This window comes from Schistocerca serialis, chromosome 6 (assembly GCF_023864345.2).
Source record: "Schistocerca serialis cubense isolate TAMUIC-IGC-003099 chromosome 6, iqSchSeri2.2, whole genome shotgun sequence".
NCBI lineage: Eukaryota > Metazoa > Arthropoda > Insecta > Orthoptera > Acrididae > Schistocerca > Schistocerca serialis.
Genome location: NC_064643.1, coordinates 92,021,962 through 92,044,517, shown reverse-complemented (window position 1 = coordinate 92,044,517; position 22,556 = coordinate 92,021,962). Strand labels below are relative to the sequence as shown.

The window sequence follows — 22,556 nt, the reverse complement described above, 5'->3', positions numbered from 1 at the left end:
CTATACCAATAGTTGTTCAAGACTCAATGGTTCTCGATGATGTAAATCTGCATCATCACGTATTTCGACGCCGCCTGACTCAGCAGGCGGCTGCGGTTCGAAGGCTGCCGCCGTTGCTCTTCAATTTGCTTATCTACAAGGCCGTGGCTGTCCGCAGACCGCCAGCGGAAAACGATCTCCCGAGACACGCAGAGTGCGAGCGGCTTGTGTTCGCTGCAGCCACCGGTGGGGGTTAGCACCGAAAGCGATTGTAAGTACTGAGTCGAACATCGCTTCTACCTTGAGTCTAGTGTCACTGTATGATAGATGCTAGGTGTTACGAGAGTAACGCCTCGAAACATTCCCTTGTGAAGGCAAACATCAACACTTTTGTGTAGTTCGTACCTTTTCATCAGCACCTGTTTTCAGAAACGGGCATTTACAGTAGTACGTGATCCTCCTATGCTGTACCAAAGACAATGACGTCTGATATACACTGTGTGTATACAGTTCGTGAATGTGCGCCTCAGCCGACCGAACAAAACTTGCACGGGCGCTGATACGTGAACAGGTATTACATTGGTCATTTTCCGATGTCGGCACATTGCCCATAAAGTTTGCGTAAAAACTGGGAAGTTACAAATCCATTCAGCTACCAAATTATGCGGCGTTATAATAAATTGAGTGACTGATTCCAAAAAGAATTCGCTTCTGCTATTGTTTTTTTGTTGCTGTTACTTCGACCGCATTCCGTATGAGCAAAGTGTGGGGTCTCAGCGGTAACTCTTAACAGCCACGCTCCCGCCAGGTAGATTTTAAAATATGTAACAATGATACAAAAATGATAAAAATCGTGCTAAATTCTGTATAGCTTCTCAGTTGCAATATCATCCAATTTCTCTGACTTTTCCTTAAAAGACAAAAGCAATTTGTCTTGATAACAAGTAAAACTGATGTGTTCACTGGTGTCTGGGAGAGTTAGTAGTGATGAAGGTGCACGATTTGGAACTATAAGAACTGGACAAGAAACGTGATTTGTTGATTTCGAGAAAGCAGTCAGCAGTAGGTTATGAGGATTTTCGAGACGTAGTGTTTTTCCTCCGGCATCAGGAAACCTGCTGGTAATGGAGAAACTATTCGAGACAGTTTGACTAACGATATGTAGTGAACATACTAAAACGTTCATAAAATAATTATAACATGTTCGCAAAAAAAAGAAAAAAAAAAGAAAACGCATCACGGGAAATAAAATACTTAGGAACAAGTAATTGAACTGACAGTTTTCGTACACAGAAACGAAATTTGTAATCCGAAACTCAGTTGGACTAATAACGTCTCAAGTGTTATAACGTACTTATTTATTATTCACTACTGTTGATAGAATGGTTTATTACATTCGTTTAATCTTACATTACGTCGTAAGTGCTGCATAAATGAAAAAGTATAAAACAAAAGCCATATGATTTTTTACTCGTAGCAAAATGGGTGCGTATAAATTCATACTTAGTCGCATTTCACTAATGTGAATGTAGATAGTTTCCGTATTCTCTAAGACTATACAGCAAACGAAAATCGTAGGTTGGAATGGAAATGACAGCAGGCAATAGGGAGAAGAGAATTACTTAGAACCAGAGTAAAATGAGTATTCTGTTAAAAGTGGAATGATAGGACCGAGGAGTAAGGGAATCTGGATAAAAGTCTGTTGGGATGCAATATGGAGAGTGTGTAGGTATGAGGTTTGGGGGGACTGTTTGTATAAAGGTGACAGGAAAGGAGGAATCATAATTAGGAATAAAACCATTGGCTGGTTAGTGTTCAGTTTTCGGAAAGCGCAAGAAATCCGAAGGCGTTAATATGGTAGAAGGGGGTGAGGGTGTGGGGAGAGGACACTTCTCGTAATACTGTCTCACGATATATAAGTGAGCGAAATATAACTGGCCCGCGAAATATTTATAACACTGGAGCTGAATTGACTCCTGTTAATGGAAAGGAGAACTGCCAACACGGGAAATGCTGGAAACCGAGATTTCTGTTTCCAGCCGGTTGCCATTCGTCTATGTATGCGCTCGTCCCGAGTACTCCGCATTGAGTCATTATGCTTGAGTGAGTAAGACGAGAAGATGGGTCTAGCGACCATCTGCGTGCAACACAAAATAGCGCTTACGATAATACATCGTGCATTCACTGTCGAGTGTTATGCAAAGCACAATTCGCGTGAAACGTTTGTGGAACTGTTCGCGCAAGAGTTTAAAACTGGAAGTGTTTTGGCAAAACCTCCTGCACTTAGTGTGCAAAATGACACTAAACTGGCTATGTAGCAATATAAACCGTAACAATGGTCAATCCTGCGTCAGTCTTACTGTAAATATTTTTCCTTCGTGTATAAACTGATGAGCCAAAACATTATAACTGCCTGCGTAATCGCATATTGATCGAACTTTGAACGAAGTACAGAGGCGATTACGGGTGACATGGGAAGTTCTTGGTAAGTTTCTGGATGTATTGGCACGAGATATCAACGCACAGGTGAGGCAGTTCCCACGAAGTATGGGCTGTTTGTGTGTGGGCGCACGGAAGACACCTAGTAGTGCCGCAGATGTCTTCCATCGGATTCAGCTCATACAAATTTAATAGTCAATCCATCAACATGATTTCACTTCCTAAACAACTGTAGTACGATTTTGGCCCCTTACCACAGACAGTTTTTCTGATGGAAAATGCCACCGCCACTGGGAAAGACTGCAAGATTGAAGGGGAGCACGTTGCTCGGAATAACGTTCACGTTATTAATAGACGCCTCTGGTGCTCACATTTACGAGATGCGTTCAATATGCAATACAGCACTTTTTTTATGAGAGTAGGTTGATTTTATTCAGGATTCCTCTACATCACTCTTTTGGCTACAAAACTCTATTTTTCAAAATAATCTCCGTTCAATGCGACAGCCTTACGCCATCTTACTGGGACGTCCTGCATGGTACCACTCTGCTGATCGACTTCGGAGCCAACGTTGGTTGCATCAGTGACCTTCCCATCATCACGTACTGCTTCCAGCGGAGTGCATCCTTCACTGGGCCACACAGGTAGAAGTCGGAAGGTGCGAGATCTGGGCTGTGGGGTGGATGAGGAAGAACAGTCCTAGGAAGTTTTGTGAGCTTCTTTCAGGGTGAGCAGCCTCGTTCGAGGCGTTGCATTGTCGTGGAGAATGAGACGTTTGCATTTTTGTGGCGACGAACAATCAGAAGCCGATTCTACAGTATCCTGAGGGTAGCACAGTATACGTAAGAGTTGACTGTTGCACCCTGAGGGGGAACATAAAACACAATCACCCATTCAGAGTGCCAAAAGACCGTCTCCATGAGTTTACCGATTGAGGGAGCGGTTTTGAACTTTTTCATCGGAGGATAGGTGATGTAGCGCCACTCCATGGATCGCCATTTTGTTTCCAGTTCGAACTGATGAACACATGTTTCACCGTCTTTGACTAAGTTCAACAAAACACTGCCACGATCAGCTTCGCAACGCGCAAGCAATTCAGCACATACACTACTGGCCATTAAAATTGTTACACCACGAAGGTGACGTGTTACAGACCCGAAATTTAACAGACAGGAAGGAGATGCTGTGATATGCAAATGATTACCTCTTCAGAGCATTCACACAAGGTTGGCGCCGGCGGCGACACCTACAACGTGCTAACATGAGGAAATTTTCAAGCGATTTCCCTTAGACAAACAGCAGTTGACCGGCGCTGCCTGGTGAAACGTTGTTGCGATGCCTCGTGAGAGGAGGAGAAATGCATACCATCACGTTTCCGACTTTGATAAAGGTCGGATTGTAGCGTATCGCGATTGCGGTTTATCGTATCGCGACGTTGCTGTTCGCGTCGGTCGAGATCCAATGACTGTTAGCAGAATATGGAATCGGTGGGTTCGGGAGGGTAATACGGAATGCCGTGCTGGATCGCAACGGCTTCGTATCACTAGTACTCGAGATAACAGGCATCTTATCCGCATGGCTGTAACGGATCGTGCATCCATGTCGCGATCCCTGAGTCAACAGATGCAAGACAACAACCATCTACACGAACAATTCGACGACGTTTTCAGCAGCATGGACTATCATCTCGGAGATCATGGCTGCGGTTACCCTTGACATGAACGACGAATCTGGGTGCACGAATGGCAAAACGTCATTTTTTCGTATGAATCGAGGTTCTGTTTACACCATCATGATGGTCGCAGACGTGTTTGGCGACATTGCGTTGAACGCTCATTGGAAGCGTGTATTCGTCGTCGACATACTGGCGTGTCACCCGGCGTGATGCTATGGGGTGCCATTGGTTACACGTCTCGGTCACCTCTTGCTCGCATTGACGGCACTTTGGACAATGGACGTTATATTTCAGATGTGTTACGACCCGTGGCTCTACCCTTCATTCGATCCCTGCGAAAGCATACTTTTCAGCAGGATAATGGACGACCGCATGTACGGGACTTACTGGATACAGAAAATGTTCGACTGCTGCCCTGGCCAGCACATTCTCCAGATCTCTCACCACTTGAAAACGTCTGGTAAATGGTGGCCGAGCAACTGGCTCGTCACAATACGCCAGTCACCACTCTTGATGAACTGTGGTATCGTGTTGAAGCTGCATGGGCAGCTGTACCTGTACACGCCATCCAAGCTCTGTTTGACTCAATGTCCAGGCGTATCAAGGCCGTTATTACGGCCAGAGGTGGTTGTTCTTGGTACTGATTTCTCCTGATCTATGCACCCAAATTGGGTGAAAATGTAATCACATGTCTGTTCTAGTATAATATATTTGTCCAATGAATACCCGTTTACCATCTGCGTTTCTTCTTGGTGTAGCAATTTTAATGTCCAGTAGTGTATCATCCTTCGTTGGTCTTTTTGGTCTCCTGTTAGGCGGCAAGGAACTCAGAGGGCACACACCTTTTGAGTAACACTACTGGTGGACGAGTGTGTCAGCACTACAAACAGAGACGTGCAACTGAGGAGCGATGTGTTTGATTATGATCCGTCATTCACACGTTGCAATACTGCAGGCGTCACAATTGCGTGCGCCTGGCCGGCTCGCGGGTGATAGGACAGGTTTGTGCGAACTCGTTGCGATGGTGACAGACGCCTCGCCCAACCATTCACCGTCCTTACGTTCACTGCCAGGTCTCCGTAGACACTGCAAGCGTCTATTAATATCTGCGACGCTTTGGTTTTCCGCCAAAAGAAACTCAATGACAGTTCTCTGTCGAAAGGCACCTCCGTTACAGACGACATTTCGAATGCTACACCACCGCCACCTATTGCAACTTCAAGAAACTATAGAAGGTTGTTGTTGTTGTTGTGGTCTTCAGTCCTGAGACTGTTTTGATGCAGCTCTCCATGCTACTCTGTCCTCTGCAAGCTTCTTTATCTCCCAGTACCTACTGTAGCCTACATCCTTCTGAATCTGATTATTGTATTCATCTCTTGGTCTCCCTCTACGATTTTTACCCTCCACACTGCCCTTTAATACTAAATTGGCGATCCCTCGATGCCTCAGAACATGTCCTACCAATCGATTCCTTCTTCTAGTCAAGTCGTGCTACAAACTCCTCTTCTCCCCAATTCTATTCAATACCTCCTCATTAGTTATGTGATCTACCCATCTAATCTTCAGCACTCTTCTGTAACACCACATTTCGAAAGCTTCTATTCTCATCTTGTCTAACCTATTTATCGTCCACGTTTCACTTCAATAAATGGATACACTCCATACAAATACTTTCAGAAACGACTTGCTGACATTTAAATCTATACTCGATGTTAACAAATTTCTCTTCTTCAGAAACGCTTTCCTTGCCATTGGCAGTCTACATTTTATATCATCTCTACTTCGGCCATCATCACTTATTTTGCTCCCCAAATAGCAAAACTCCTTTACTACTTGAAGTATCTCATTTCCTAATTTAATTCCCTCAGCATCACCCGACTTAATTCGACAACATTCCATTATCCTCGTTTCGCTTTTGTTGATGTTCATCTTATATCCTCCTTTCAAGACACTGTCCATTCCGTTCAACTGCTTTGCTGTCTCTGACAGAATTACAATGTCATCTGCGATCCTCAAAGTTTTTATTTCTTCTCCATGGATTTTAATACCTACTTCGAACTTTTGTTTTTTTCCTTTATTGCTTGCTCAATATACACACTGAATAACAACGGGGATAGGCTACAACCCTGTCTCACTCCCTTCCCAACCACCGTTTCCCTTTCATACCCCTCGACTCTTATAACTGCCATCTGCTTTCTGTACAAATTGTAAATAGCCTTTCCCTCTCTGTATTTTACCCCTGCCACCTTCAGAATTTGAAAGAGAGTGTTCCAATCAACATTGTTCCAATCACCATAGAAGGCTGAAGCCGGAATATTCGACGAAATCGCACAGAAAAAAAGCGTTTCATTACATATTAAACGCCCTTCGTACTATCACAAGTCTTATTGAAGCCTGGTCGAACATTTCCTGCAGTTTATACTGCCCCACCGATCTGCATCCGTGGCCAGATCTTGTTGAGAGTAGCCATTCTCCTGGATGACGGCGTATTCGGAAACGAACATCGACCTGGTGCATCAAGAGACGTGATTCGCTTGTCTACACGACAAGTTTCCTCTGATCCAAGGACCGGTCTCGATGATCTGTTGTCGACTGCAGTCTTAATAGATAACGTCACTGGGTCAACAGGGAAACGGGTAGGAGTCCGGAGACAGGTAGGAGTCGCCTACTGCGGAGGTCCATACAGAACCACGTGCACTGAACGGCGTGCCACGAAACTCTCACAACTGCACCAACGTTGTACTCTGTCGCCATATCTGCCACAGATCGGAGCCCATCTTTCTTTTTCCCCCGGAGCGAACAATCCTCAGACCTGCACGTTTGGCGGTGAGGCGTCTATGTCCAACACCTTGTCGCCTACCCCTGGGCTTAAACGTCCTTCGACCACTTCCCGTTGATGCTCACGGCCGTAGCACGTGAACAGCCGACTAGCTTCTCCGTTCTCTGCTCTTTTGCAGCCGTCGGATGACAACAACTGCCCTTTGTCAAAGTCGCGGATGTCAGCTGATTTTCTTATTTGCGATCCGCATTGTGGTGGGAATGATCCCCCATTTGTCTCTGGTCCACTTCTATACTTTCTTTACCGCATCCCGTATCCGCAGTGCCATGACGTGTGACTCGATCTTTCGTTGGGTGGTGGTCATAATGATTTCTAATGAGTAATTATACAGGATATTTGTCCATTACTCGCACAAAGAAAAGCAGTGAATAGAGGACGGTTAAACAAGTAAAAAATCTTACCAAACATAGGTCCATAAACCAAGCGTTTCCCTGATATGGCGTTTATTCCTACCTAGCAGACTTACTGATCGTGAGAAATTTTCTGGAACACAAGCCAATCTACTATTTACAGTATCTCCCTTACGGTGATGATGTGTTTGTGGCACATGCATAGTGGTGCACTGGCACACTTTCATGTGACCATTCAGCAATGCACAGTACGAATCGTCAATAACAAATGAATCGCTCGTGGTTCACCACGCAGGACACCGACATCAACTCCGTGGATTCTTTCCTGTGGCGATGTTTAAAAGCTTCATTGTATTTCACCCCTGTTGATAGTGTCGATGAACACATTGTGGATGATTATCAACGAATTCGTGACACGCCCGAGATTTTTCAACGTGTACATGCGTCTATAAGGAGATGTGCCTGCCTTTACGTGGTGTCGATGTGGAACATATCTGAGTACTATGGGACTTAACATTGGAGGTCATCAGTCCCCTAGAACTTAAAACCACTTAAATCTAACTAATCTAAGGACATCACACACATCCATGCCCGAGGCAGGATTAGAACCTGCGACCGTAGCGGTCGCGCGGTTCCCGACTGAAGCGCCTAGAACCGCTCGGCTACAACGGCCAGCCATATGTGTAAATCCTCGAAGACTCTAAGATCTTCACGTACTGAGACGTAGGACACTGATCAGTCAGAACATTATGATCACGTGCCTAATAGCCGAAATGTTCACCACTGGCACGGATAACAGCGGCGGCATTTTGTAGCAGAGAAGCAATGAAACCTCGGTAGGTCGCTGGAGAATGTTGGCTCCACATCTACACACACAAGTCCCCTAATTCCCGTAAGTTCCGGGAAGGGGGGCCATGAGCAATGACGCCATGTTCAATCACATCCCAGATGTGTTCGATCGGGTTCATATCTGGCGAGTTGCGAGGCCAGTACATCAACTGCGTTCCTCGAACCACTCCATCACACTATGGCACATTATCTTGCTGAAAAATGCCACTGGCGGCAGAAAACATGATTGTCATGGAGGGCAGTACGCGGTCTGCAACCAGTGTGCGGTACTCCTTAGCCGTCACGGTGCCTTGCACGAGCTCCGCTCGATCCATGGTTTCCCACGTGAATCTTCCCCACAGCATAATGGAGCTTTTACCAGGTTGTCTCCGTCCTGCAGTATAGGTATCAAGCAGCTACTCCCTTGGAAGACGTCGGATTCGCACCCTCCCACCAGCCTGATGAAGAAGCATCATAGCATGCAACGCTCTGACACTGCGCCAAGGTCCAGTACCGATAGTCATTCACCCGTTTCAGTCGTAGTTGCCGATGCCTGGTGTTAACATTGCCACATGCATGGGTAGTCCGCTTGCGGAGGGCCAGTGTTGGGACACACATGTACTCTGCCCAGTATCAAAGTCTGATGTTAGTTCTGCCACGCATCGCTGCCTGTCCTGTTTTATCAGTTGTCCCACATTACGATGTCGGATATCTTAAATGAGGCGCGGCCGAGCAACCCCTCGACGTCTAGATGTGGTTTCACCACGTGTTGAAGTCGCTCACCACAGCACTCCTCGAACAACCGACAAGTCGTGCAGTTTCCGAAATGTTTCTGCTCAGCCTCCGGGTCATCACAATATGGCCTCTGTCAAACTCAGATAGATGGAGCGCATTCCCTATTCTACACACGGACAGCACGCTCATTGATACAGTGCGTGTGTCTGACTAGCAGTTACCCTCTCCAGGTGACTCTGCTATCGCCTGGACGGCTTTATATCGATAGCAGGCCAGTGGCCGTAATGCTCTGACTAATCAGTTTTTTTTTTTCCTTTACTGGATTTCGATTCCCCCCGAAGGGGGCGGGCTGGCAACAGCTTAGTACGCCGCTCTTCAGCCTACAGAATTTTTTGAACATAAGAAGATAAGAAAACAATAAAAACAGGCTATAAAATGGTGATGTAAAATGTAAATCGGCGGAAAATTGTGGAAAGTTAAAACGTAAAACTGATGGTGGGCGATGATAATAAAATACAAAGGAAGCAGACAGGGAAAAAGTAGACAGACAATTAAGAAAACACGGCGACAGTCTGGATTCTGTTCGCAAGAGACATATAAAAAAAAATCACACCCTGCGATAGCATGATGTCCGTTCGCAACACTTCGGAAACATGCACAACACTTAGCAATCACTAAGAACACTGCACTAAAAGGTCGTCATGAAGATGACACTCCATAGGCAAGGGCAGATGGGAGGGGGACCTGGACAGAGGAGGGGGAAGAAAATAGAGGGGGGGGGGGGGAGAGGAAAAGATGAAAGGTGTGGAGAGGGGGGCATGACGAAGGGAGAGGACTCAGAAGAGGCGACCAGGGTAGACGCGAGAGGGAATGGGAAAAGGCAGAGGAAGGAAAACGCAAAAGGACTTGGGGGAGAGAAGGAAGGCAGAGAGAGGGTAGGCGGGAAAAAGCAGGATGGAGGGGGGAGGGGAGGGGAAGAGGGAGCCCGGTAAAAGGACAAGGAGAGGAGGGGGGGTGAGGTACAGAGTTGATAGGAGGGTGTATGGAGGAAGAGAGGGTATCATCCGGGAGGGGGAGTTGACGGAAGCCACCTTCGGAAAGGAACTAATCAGTGTGCATCATATCGGGGAAACCATTTGTGTGCGGACATATTTTTGCTAGGATTATTTGCCTACTGCTCGCCGCTTTCGTTTGTGTACTGTGTGTAGTGTTGAAGACGTACAGGAGTGGGACAACAAATAGCTGGGCTGCGTTGCAGATGCGGCTGTTGGGCCTGCTGCTGTGTGCGGCGGCGCTGGTGGCTGCGGCGGTGCCCGGCTGCCGGGCTGCGCGCATCCTGGGCCTGTTCCACTTCCAGGGCCGCAGCCACTGGGCCATGGTGGAGCCGCTGCTGCAGCAGCTCGCCGCCAGGGGGCACAACCTCACCGTCGTGTCGCACTTCCCGCAGAAGAGCCCGCCGCCCAACTACCGCGACGTCAGCATCCGCGGCTCGGTGCCGACCATCGTCAACAACCTCACCGTCGACTTCGTGCGCAGCCTCAATGTGGTGTTCTTCATGTGGCAGAACACCTACGACTACTGCGAGAACATCTTCGAACATCCCGGACTGACCGAAATCTTGACGACGAACGAGAAGTACGATCTCATAATGACGCAGGTATGCAGCTACAACCCTCTCATATATTACGAATTAGTGTGCAGACAATGTAAATCCAGTGCAACTTGGCTATAACAACATCCAACGGACCTTGAAAATTATGTTGTCGTAAACGAGTGTCGCTGTAACCGAGATTCGTATTGTCAGTCTATTGTGGTGGCAATGGAAAAGAACATATTTATTCAGCCTCGTTTTATTTTACATACGCTATTCACTCTTATGTTTACATGAATACAGTATATACAGCAGTACGTCGGGTACTTACCAGACTGCTTTACTTAGGAGTGAAGTAATTAGACATTTTTTCCGCTGTCCAATTACCCAAAACACACTTTCTAAACTACGTTCTACGTTCATTGTTTCATTTCCAATTTCACTGCTCCCTCCTCTAGCTTCATTGAACATTTCAAAATCCCAATGACTTCTAAAGCGTCACCCATAGTAGGGATGTTCACTTTATTTCTTTCTTCTTCTAATTTCTTCTTCTTCTTCTTGTTCATCTTCATCTCCCTTGAAACTTCCTGGCAGATTAAAACTGTGTGCCGGACCGAGACTCGAACTCGGGACATTTGCCTTTCGCGGACAAGTGCTCTACCAACTACCCAAGCACGACTCACGCCCCGTTCTCACAGCTTTACTTCTGCCAGTACCTCGTCTCCTACCTTACAAACTTTAATGAAGCTCTCCTGCGAAAGGCAAATGTCCCGAGTTCGAGTCTCGGTCCCGCAAACAGATTTAATCTGCCAGGAAGTTATATCAGCGCGCACTCCGCTGCAGAGTGAAAATCTCATTCGTCATCCCCCTTGCTCACTTCATCGTCGCTGTGACTCCAATTCTTCATTTCATTCGCGATATCCTCTTCAGTTTGCGAATCGGTTGTAACAAGGTCATCATCTACTGTTGCATACGTTTCAATGTCGCACCGACTGAGACTATCACAGTTGATTTCTGGCAGCAATGCAGACAGTGGCAGATCATCATCGTCATCGACCGTCTGTTCAGTTTCGGCGGCACCTATTCCATCAATTGTGATTCCCACACGACGGAAACAGTGCTTGATGGTTTGGGCTGCGACTCAGCTCCAAGCTTCGGTAATGCATCCATACATCAAGGTAACAGAATAATCCTGCTTTGGCAAGTTAAAAAAGAGAAGAGTTGTGTATGATCAACCTCTCCCCTCAAAAATATTTCTCTCCTTCATACCTCCTCTGTGATACCGCAGATGAAGTGTCACTGATCTCATTTGTACCAAGACACGCAAGGGGTCTAGTTGCCAAGTACAGTACAGTACATCACCAGCGACCAACAAGAGGGTAGCCATGCGCCACCGCCTCCCTGCAGACATTCATGGTCCGAAGATGATCTGATAAAAATATCGAAACCGGTCACCATTAAAAAAGTTAAGCGATCAAGACTGCTTTCAGTATATTTATAATAATTACAGATCACTGTTTTCCTATATAAGAACTATGTTCTTTAAAATGTTAAACGGTACAACTATAGCTCCTAGACTGAGTGAACATGAAAGGAGCTGGAGACTGGAAGAGGAAAATTCCACCTTTGCCGATCACGCTCTGAATGAATTTCATCCTTACGACTTTCAATGTGGCGTTCTTCATAGATCAAATAAAGGCAGAAAACTAACATTACTTCAAATTCTGTCTATCAGTAAACACCACTATTCACCCTTGCTAAAGAGTGATAATGCGCTTGGTGTTTATATCTTCTTTGTGTATTTCAATATGGTTGTGTTTTTCGTGTAGATCTATAGACATGTTGGGACATATGTCTTTGGAATTACAATCTCAGTGCAGCTATAAATTCTTGTTCATATAATGTGGGCTGTCTAGAGTCTTAAGCAGTCTAAGGATTTCCTAATAAGCCGAAAGCTGGTTCACAACGAACTGTAAAATAAATATTATTGTGGAACATCAGTAATGAGTATTCCAGTTTTTAATTTATTTGCTCCTCCAAGTACCTGCCGATATTCTCTACAAATACTCTGCCAGGGAAAAAACTAGTAACTTTTTAGAGGTTTCCAATTCACTCAAGATTTATTGCTGCAAGAGTGCATGTGGAGTACACTACATTACATTTACAGATCAATACAAGCGATTCTGAGGTACCAGCTATCGAACCTCGCTGAAACACTATATTAGTACGAGGTGTAACTCCACGGGCCGCAATACTGACAATGGCATCCAGTCGATCCTACAGATGTCGAATACTGCCTTAGAATACGTTATGCCGCGCTTGATGGACCAGCTCGTGTAGTTCTTAAAGCAGTATTGGCTGACAAGTCACACGAGATACTTCTCGTCCCATCATATCCCACATATGCTCCATTGGAGACATATCCGGAGATCGTGCTGGCCAGAGAGGTTGCTGCACATCTTGCGGAGCATGTTGAGTCTCATGGGCAGTGTGTGGCAAAGCATTATCCTGTTAAAAAAACAAATGTCCTTCCTGTTTAGAGAATGGCAAAAGGATGGGTCTAAAAACATTCAGCACGTACTAAGTGCTGCTTAGCGTCCCCTCTAGAAACACCAAAGGTGAACGAGAGTTACAGATTACCGCACCCCAGACCTTGATGTCTGGAGTGGGGCCTTCGATGCTGTGGCGTGAGTGAAAGTCGGGTTAGAGGTTTGCGTGCCTGTATTCCCACTGTTAATAACCGGTTTGCAACAGATGGTATTCACACGTCTGGGTTCACGAGCCCTCTTTTCTGAACTGTGGTAGCTGTGCACTGCTGCACTGACAATACATTGATCCTAGTGTGCCTCTGTGTTGCTTGGTCGTCCAGAACCTCGTCTGTGGTTGTGATAATTTTCACGTGACCACTGGCACCAGCATCGTTGCAAATCTGACAGAGAACATCCAACTTGGAGAGGCAGCTTTTCGAAAGGACCATCACGCCACACGGGAGGCTACAATCTGACCCATTTCAGACTAAGCTGGCTGTAGGAATCCCGAGTGGGTCTCCGTGGCACGGTTGCCAGCTTGCTTCACACGTTTTGCGCCACGCTGAGCCTTCTGGTTGTGAGCATTCCCTTTAACGGGGGTAGGACGCGAAACGGGCCGACTTGGAGCAGGAGAGGCACCATAGGACATTTTAATTTGCACTGTCTATACTTCTGCAAATAAATTCATAAAACTTTGTTAGCATGACCAGGAAGGATTCAGGATTCACACTCATGGCAGAGGAAGTTCAAAAACATAACAAAACAATTTTTTTTTTACATGGGAAATTTCATAATTTTTTCGCTTGGTATTGGCTGCATTTGTTGCTGTAGGTACACTTTTCTTCGATGAATTTTGTACAGCATAATAACCATACTTACAGGTGTATGAAACTCTAGAATTTCCCAAATCTGTTAATAACTGTGGTAAAAATTGAGATAATTAACTATAAAATTCGAGTTTTCTCTTAACACGAAGTTTAAATCGTAACAGCCCATTCATTTTTCCATAGATTAAATAAATTCTAGTGTTTCATACATCTGTACGTATGGTTTGTAAGCTGTGCAAAATTCATAGAAGAATCTCTCTTACTTATGAAGAAAAGTGTACCTATAGCAACAAATGCAGCCAACAGTAAATGAAGAAAATCATAAAATTTCACATTTAAAAAATATTTTTTTTCTTGTTTTTGAACTTCCACTGCCATGAGTGTGAATCCTGAATCCTCCCTGGTCATGCTGACAAAGTTTTATGAATTTATTTGCAAAAGTATGGACAGTGCAAATTAAAATGTCCTGTGGTGCCTCTCTTTCTCGAAGTCGGCCAGTTTGACGTCCTACTCCCCTTAAAGGGTAGACGAAGAGTGCGCTCTGGTAGCCATATCGAAAGCTATCTTTAAACCCCGCATACTCGCGCAGCTGTGAATTACGTGACGAGCTAGCTGAATGCCGGCAGGTGTTCGGGGCTGACTGCTTCGCCGGCTTCCTGCACCGCTTCCGGGGAACGCCCGTGGTGAGCCTGACGACGAGCGTGATGCTGCCCTGGAGCAACACTCGCATGGCCAACCCGGACCACCCGGCCTACATCCCCAACTACTACCTGCCGTACGGCCCGCGAATGAGCTTCACCGAGCGGCTCGTCAACACAATCGCCACGGTCGCCACCAACGTCGGCTTCGACTACTACTCCGCCAGCCTGGTGGACCGCCTCAACAGGTAGCCGCAGCACCAGTTCTGAGAAATCTCGGACGGCAAACGCTCGAACAGAGGCCGCAAGTATCCGAGAACCTGATTGGGAAATTCCAAGGAGTGGTTTCCGTGGTAGACTCGGTTGTGTCCGACTTCTCGGACATTGAGGTAGCTACACTACTGGCCATTAAAATTGCTACACCACGAAGATGACGTGCTACAGACGCGAAATTTAACCGACAGGAAGAAGATGCTGTGCTATGCAAATGACTAGCTTTTCAGAGTATTCACACAAGGTTGGCGCCGGTGGCGACACCTACAACGTGCTGACGTGAGGAAAGTTTCCAACCGATTTCTCATACACAAACAGCACTTGACCGGCGTTGCCTGGTGAAACGTTGTTGTGATGCCTCGTGTAAGGAGGAGGAATGCGTACCAGCACGTTTCCGACTTTGATAAAGGTCGGATTGTAGCCTATCGCGATTGCGGTTTATCGTATCGCGACGTTGCTGTTCGCGTCGGTCGAGATCCAATGACTGTTAGCAGAATATGGAATCGGTGGGTTCAGGAGGGTAATACGGAACGCCGTGCTGGATCCCAACGGCCTCGTATCACTAGCAGTCGAGATGACAGGCATCTTATCCGCACGGCTGTAACGGATCGTGCAGCCACGTCTCGATCCCTGAGTCAACAGATGGGGACGTGTGCAAGGCAACAACCATCTGCACGAACAATTCGACGACGTTTGCAGCAGCATGGACTATCAGCTCGGAGACCATGACTGCTGTTACCCTTGACGCTGCATCACAGGCAGGAGCGCCTGCGGTGGTGTACTCAACGACGAGCCGGGGTGCACGAATGGCAAAACGTCATTTTTTTCGGATGAATCCAGGTTCTGTTTACAGCATCACGATGGTCACATCCGTGTTTGACAACATCGCGGTGAACGCACGTTGGAAGCGTGTATTGGTTCAAATGGCTCTAAGCACTATGGGAGTTAACATCTAAGGTCATCAGTCCCCTAGACTTAGAACTACTTAAACCTAACTAACCTAAGGACATCACACACATCCACGCCCGAGGTAGGATTCGAACCTGCGACCGTCGCAGCAGCGCGGTTCCGGACTGAAGTGCCTAGAACCGTACGGCCACAACGGCCGGCGGAAGCGTGTATTCGTCAACGCCATACTGGCGTATCACCCTGCGTGATGGTATGGGGTGCCATTGGTTACAGGTCTCGGTCACCTGTTGTTCTTATTTACGGCACTTTGAACACTGGACGTTACATTTCAGTTGTGTTACGACCCGTGACTCTACCCTTCATTCTATCCCTGCGAAACCCTACATTTCAGTAGGATAATGCACGACCGCATGTTTCAGGTCCTGTACGGTCCTTTCTGGATACAGAAAACGATCGACTGCTGCCCTGGCCAGCACATTCCCCAGATTTCTCACCACTTGAAAACGTCTGGAAATGGTGGCCGAGCAACTGGCTCGTCACCACTCTTGATGAACTGTGGTATCGTGTTGAAGCTGCATGGGCAGCTGTACCTGTACACGACATGCAAGCTCTGTTTGAGTCAATACCTAGGCGTATCAAGGCCGTTATTACGGCCAGAAGTGGTTGTTCTGGGTACGGATTTCTGAGGATCTATGCAACCAAATTGCGTGAAAATGTAATCACATGTCAGTTTTAGTATAATATATTTGTCCAACGAAAACCCGTTTATCATCTGCATTGCTTCTTGGTGTAGCAATTTTAATGGCCAGTAGTGTAGTAATCATACAGTCAATTGAAACACTCTGAATAAGTAATACTTTATTAATCACAATAAACTCATCTTTGCTCGCCAACCTCGGCTGCAGCTATGAAACTGCAGACGTGAACTTGCGCTCCAGAACACACTATATGAGCCACGAACACTAAGTGGCGAACAGATTCAAGTTCAGAATAGCCGAAATGTGGCTTCATTACAGTCACTAGAAAAAACAAGTTTGACAGATCTGGTAGTGTTGGTGCGTAGGCATAGTTCACAGGAGATCTGTTCACTCTCCCGTGGCTGACACGGGCTGTGCCACGGTGAGTAGGCAGCACAACGACATTATTCCTGCAGGAACTTCCCGGAAGTGGAGAAGATCCGACCTCCATCAGAACTGCCCTCCTGGCCTCTGGCGACGCTATTTCAGGGGGGAGGCGCCTCGGAAATACGGGACGCCCGGTGTCTTCCCACCATCTCATTGGCGCCTCGACATACTGCTTTGCGATGGTCGACACGTCTTGCGCCGCTCACGATACTCGACGGCACTGCAGAATCTACAGATGTTCTTAACCGCCTACATGTGTAACTTCCATAGAGACCAAGAATAGTAAATTAAATAGCAGCGCATGCAAAAGGAGCCGGTTTGAGTGGCCGAGCGCTTCTAGGCGCTACAGTCTGGAACCGCGCGACCGCTACGGTCCCAGGTTCGAATTCTGCCGCGGGCATGGATGTGTGTGATGCTCTTAGGTTAGTTAGGTTTAAGTAGTTCTAAGTTCTACAGGACTGATGACCTCAGAAGTTAAGTCCCATAGTGCTCAGGGCCATTTGAACCAATTTTTGCAAAAGGATTGAGCGCTATTCCAGGGAATTGTGGTAGAACTGCTCTTGTTTACTACATATAGAAGAGATCTGTCGTACAAAGTGAACAGCTATCTGTGACACTTCGCTGATGACGCTGTAGTGCGCGGGAAAGCGTCATAGTTGAGTGACTGTAGGGGGACGCAGGATGAACTGCACAGAACTGGTATCTGGTGTAGTGAATGGCAGATTACTCAGAATGTAGAAAAATGTAAGTTAATGTAGATGAGTGGGGAAAAGAAACTCGTAATGTTTGGACAAAGCATTATAAGTGTCTGGTTTGAGACACTCAGGTCGCTTAAATACCTGGGCGTAACGTTGCAAAGAGATATGAAATGGAATCGGCATGTGAGGATTGTGGTAGGAACGGCAAATTGTCGAATTCGGTTCATTGGGAGAATTTTAAGAAAGTGTGGTTCATCTGTGAAGAAGACCGCATATAGGACGCTCTTGCGAACTATTCTTGAGCACTGCATTAACGTTTCGGATCCGCACCAGGTCGCGTTAAAAGAAGACATCGAAGCAATTCAGAGGATGGGTGCAAGATTTGTTAATGATGAGGTCGATTTACACTCGAGTATTGAGGAAATGCTTCGTGAACTAAAATGGGAATTACCGGAGGGAAGACGATGTTCTTTCGCAAAACACTGGTGAGAAAATTTAGAGAACTTGCATTTGCGACACACTGCAGAACGATCCTACTGCCACTAACGTGCATCTCACTTAAGGACTCCGAAGATAAAAGATATCAGAGCTCCTACAGAAGCGTATAAACAGTTTTTTCCATCGCTCCAGTTGCGGCTATCTCCCAGTACCTACTGCAACCTACATCCTTCTGAATCTGCTTAGTGTATTCAGCTCTTCGTCTCCCTCTACGATTTTTACCCTCCACGCTGCTATCCAATACTAAACTGGTGATCCCTTGATGCCTCAGAATATGCCCTACCAACCGATCACTTCTTCTAGTCAAGTTGTGCCACAAATTCCTCTTCTGTCCAATTCTATTCAATACCTCCTAATTAGTTATGTGATCTACCAATCTAATCTTCAACATTCTTCTGTAGCACCACATTTCGAAAGCTTCTATTCTCTTCTTGTCCAAACTAGTTATCGTCCACGTTTCGCTTCCATACATGGCTACACTCCATACAAATACTTTCAGTAAAGTAACGTAAACAACGCGAAAGGCGTAAAATAAGGCAAATTTTAAAAGATTAATAACACATTAAAACGAGGAACGAAAACGAATAGGCGATAAAAGCCAGCAAATAAAAAGCTAGTAGCTTAAAGGGACCTGTAAAGAACAAAACAAAAATGAACAATTAAGCTCTTGCCATAAGTGATAGACTCATGCTGTCCAGTGGCTACAAATTTAGGAGGGTTCGAGTAGTATGTCATCAGAAGTTAATACAACAATTAAAACTATTAAAGTGTGCAGAATTCTATTGAAAGCAGAATTCTTAAAACCGTCGAAAATAAAAAGCAACTGAAACATAAGTTTTGGCCTTTTCACTTTGAATGAATATACCTCACTAAATCAGATCGCACTAATCAGTAACTTTTCTTTCTTGAAGCAGCGTCCGATTTCACCCGTTCATCTTTCTAGTTTCTGATAAGTATGCGTTGCAATACGTTCACCGAGCGAGGTGGCGCAGTGGTTAGCACACTGGACTCGCATTCGGGAGGACGACTGTTCAATCCCGTCTCCGGCCATCCTGATTTAGGTTTTCCGTGATTTCCCTAAATCGTTTCAGGCAAATGCCGGGATGGTTCCTTTGAAAGGGCACTGCCGCTTTCCTTTCCAATCCTTCCCCAACCCGAGCTTGCGCTCCGTCTCTAATGACCTCGTTGTCGACGGGAAGTTAAACACTAACCACCACCATCCGTACAAAAAATGGTTCAAATGGCTCTGAGCACTATGGGACTCAACTGCTGAGGTCATTAGTCCCCTAGAACTTAGAACTAGTTAAACCTAACTAACCTAAGGACATCACAAACATCCATGCCCGAGGCAGGATTCGAACCTGTGACCGTAGCGGTCTTGCGGTTCCAGACTGCAGCGCCTTTAACCGCACGGCCACCACCCGTACATTCAACAGTGTTATTAACTTCTGATTATGGGATATTACTGGAGCACTCCCAAACTTCTCTGCGTAATTCGTGTTAGTACTTTGCAACGTCGACTTAGTAATCTGTTGGTTCGATAATATTCGCATACGCCGTCCCTGTGTTCGTTTGAATAGAGATGATTACATTCTTCATGAATTCGGAGCTTATTTCGCCTGCCCTAATACATCGAGCTGTTCAATTTTCTAATAGTATCTTCCCAAAAGAGGTTAATAATTCTGGGGAATTCCTTTCTGTGTGGCTTATTTTTACTTACGTCTGCCAACATCCTGAAAAATTCTTTTTGTAGTATCACACCTCTCATCTTATCTTCGTCTAGCTCCTCTTCAATTTCATAATAATATCTTCAAGTTTATTTCCTTTATACAGAACTTCAAATCTTCCAACGTGCGAAAGGAAATTCACTGTTCGATGATATCTTTGTATGTTATTTGGGTTTGCACTCCATTCTGAAGTGTCTCTTCATAATCTGACTTTATCGGTCGGTTAATGTAGTCTGAATGTGATGTTGTACACAGACAATTTGACGTATATTTGGAGAAACAACTAACAACGTGAGTACCCCAGTGCTAACAGATAAAACCGAATAAAAATAGTTTTAGAACAGCGTGTGCCAGAGATCTAGATGACATGCATACAGTGGCTGTGCGAATACACTGTGAATTGTACATAATCTTCCAATCTGCTGCGTTTTGGTCACTTCTTTGAATCTCCGCATCTACAGTTCGATGACAAACAAGGGAAGAACGTGCAACAACATCTCAACTCTGTAAGTGTTGCATTCTTTAGTATTCATTGTTTCACGCAAAGTTAATTTTTTTGAGAAATAATACCTTACTTAATTAACACTTCTGTCAGTCTACAGGTCATAATTCTGTGTTGGACTGAACTGCTTCTGCAACAACTCGTACTTCTCTTGATAGCCTTCATACATCTATTGTACACAAAATTTAGAAATTCTGAATCATATTAACGCCAGTATATAAAGTTCACTATGGGACAAGGGAAAGGAGGTCAGATTTCATTTTTGGATGCACAGGTATTTAGAAAACATGGCAAAAGTTAAGTGGACAAAGTTGGCAGAAACCCCACTCACACTGACCTTCACAAAAATTCCAAATAGCATTCCAAGCAGGAAAAAAGAGGTGATTGACATACTGGTGGACATGGCTGAAAGAATCTGTGAGCTGCAGAACTAGGAGGAAGAGCACTATCATTTAAGTATTACTTTCAGAAGGAATCCCTACTCTGACACAGAGCGAAACAGGGCGGTATAATCTAGTGAAAAAGAAGCATCTGAAGGTAAAGTTATCCTCATATTAGTGAAAAGAGTTACAGACCGCATCGGCACGGTGCTTGGAAGACAAGTCGTTGACACAGTGTTAAAACCTAACAAGATATTAGTATGAATATCTAAACACTTCAACTGACCTCCGCATGTCTCTTGCCAGAGCAGGAATATTCAAAATATGTTGCACATGTGGTCAAGTGTACTCATCATGTATTGGGAAAATGAAGCTACCAAATACGTGTCTTTGATACTGTAGTTTTATCGAAGTCTAATCGTTACTATGTCAAGACGTAATACTATGGCAAAACGTAATTTTTTCGGATGAATCCACGTTCTGTTTACAGCATCATGATGCTGCGGTGAACGCACATTGGAAGCGTGTATTCATCATCGCCATACTGGCGTACCACCCGGCGTGATGGTATGGGGTGCTATTAGTTACACGTCTCGGTCACCTCTTGTTCGCGTTGACGGCACTTCGAACAGTGGACGCTACATTTCAGATGTGTTACGACCCGTGACTCTACCCTTCATTCGATACCTGCGAAACCCTACATAATGCACGACCGCATGTTGCAGGTCCTGTACGGGCCTTTCTGGATACAGAAAATGTTCGACTGCTGCCCTGGCCAGCACATTCTTCAGATCTCTCACCAATTGAAAACGTCTGTTCAATGGTGGCCGAGCAACTGGCTCGTCACAATACGCCAGTCACTACTGTTGATTAACTGTGGTATCGTGTTGAAGCTGCACGGGCAGCTGTACCTGCACACGCCATCCAAGCTCTGTTTGACTCAATGGCCAGGCGTATCAAGGTCGTTATTACGGCCAAAAGTGGTTGTTTTGGGTACTGATTTCTCAGGATCGACGCATCCAAATTGCCTGAAAATGTAATCACATGTGAGTTCTAGTATAATATATTTTCCCAAGGAATCCCTGTTTATCATCTGCATTTCCTCTTGGTGTAGCAATTTTAATGGCCAGTAGTGTACAATTCCTAAGTCTTTGGTCTTGAAGTGCCTAATCTTGATGCTGCTACAGAAGTGGGCCGCGACGAGTCGGCGCGGCGCGTATGTCCTCTGCGTATAGAGGCCTCTGTCGTCGCGTTGTCTTCCTGGAGAGGGTTCGGTCAGCGTGCAATTGACTGACGTCTTCTTCACAGGCCTCTATGCGCTATCGTTTCCGACTGGTGTGGCGGCGCTTGACTTCACGCCGTAACAAGAACTTCGACTTCAAGTTTACGTTATTGAGAGATTTTTGCTCCCTGAATAGCTATAAATTATAACGTCCACTTCACACGGACATAGAGTAAGGAAACAAAAGTACACGATCAGCGTTATTATACAGAGAAAAGAGTCGCAGGCAAGCAGTCGCATTGCGACACGTGGTACGCGATTCATCAGGTGGCCTGGAAATTACGAGTGATCAGCGATCGACCATCGAAGTTTGCGGTTTCCCCGAACACGTGCAGTAAGTGGACAGACCGCATAACCTGGTGAAGGACAGCTGTGGCGCTTCACTCATGTGTGAGTCCCGCAGGAATGGTCTCATAACGTCACAATCTGATGTGTGGATACGTCTAAACAATTCGCCTTGTTTACGTCTTAAATTGTCGTGTGAATCGTTGCAACCTCTGATGGTATCCCCAGAATAAGGACGCGAAACTTTAAACACAGGAACGTCTTGGATCGCAGCCTAGTCCAAAATAACAAAAATTAAGCGAATTCCGCCCGTGAAAACCTCTATGATCATTTCGATTCGGTTTCAGTCGTTCGAGCTAGGGTACTTCCCCTCTGACAGTGCACACCTTTCCTTTGATCGTAGAGGGAGAGAGGGCAAGGGGATTGGGAGTTCATCAAACGTTAAAATG

General features: G+C 45.7%; 1 protein-coding gene across 1 annotated transcript in view; it reads left to right on the top strand.

Moving 5' to 3' along the window:
* Positions 1–204: 204 nt before the first annotated feature.
* LOC126484204 (UDP-glucosyltransferase 2-like) overlaps positions 205–22,556 on the top strand; it is a 49,613-nt gene continuing 27,261 nt past the window's right edge. The window contains exons 1-3 of the mRNA XM_050107617.1: positions 205–250; positions 10,104–10,502; positions 14,418–14,677. Coding sequence (XP_049963574.1) covers positions 10,104–10,502; positions 14,418–14,677 — 659 coding nt within the window. The 5' untranslated portion in view covers positions 205–250. The remainder of the gene's footprint in view (positions 251–10,103; positions 10,503–14,417; positions 14,678–22,556) is intronic.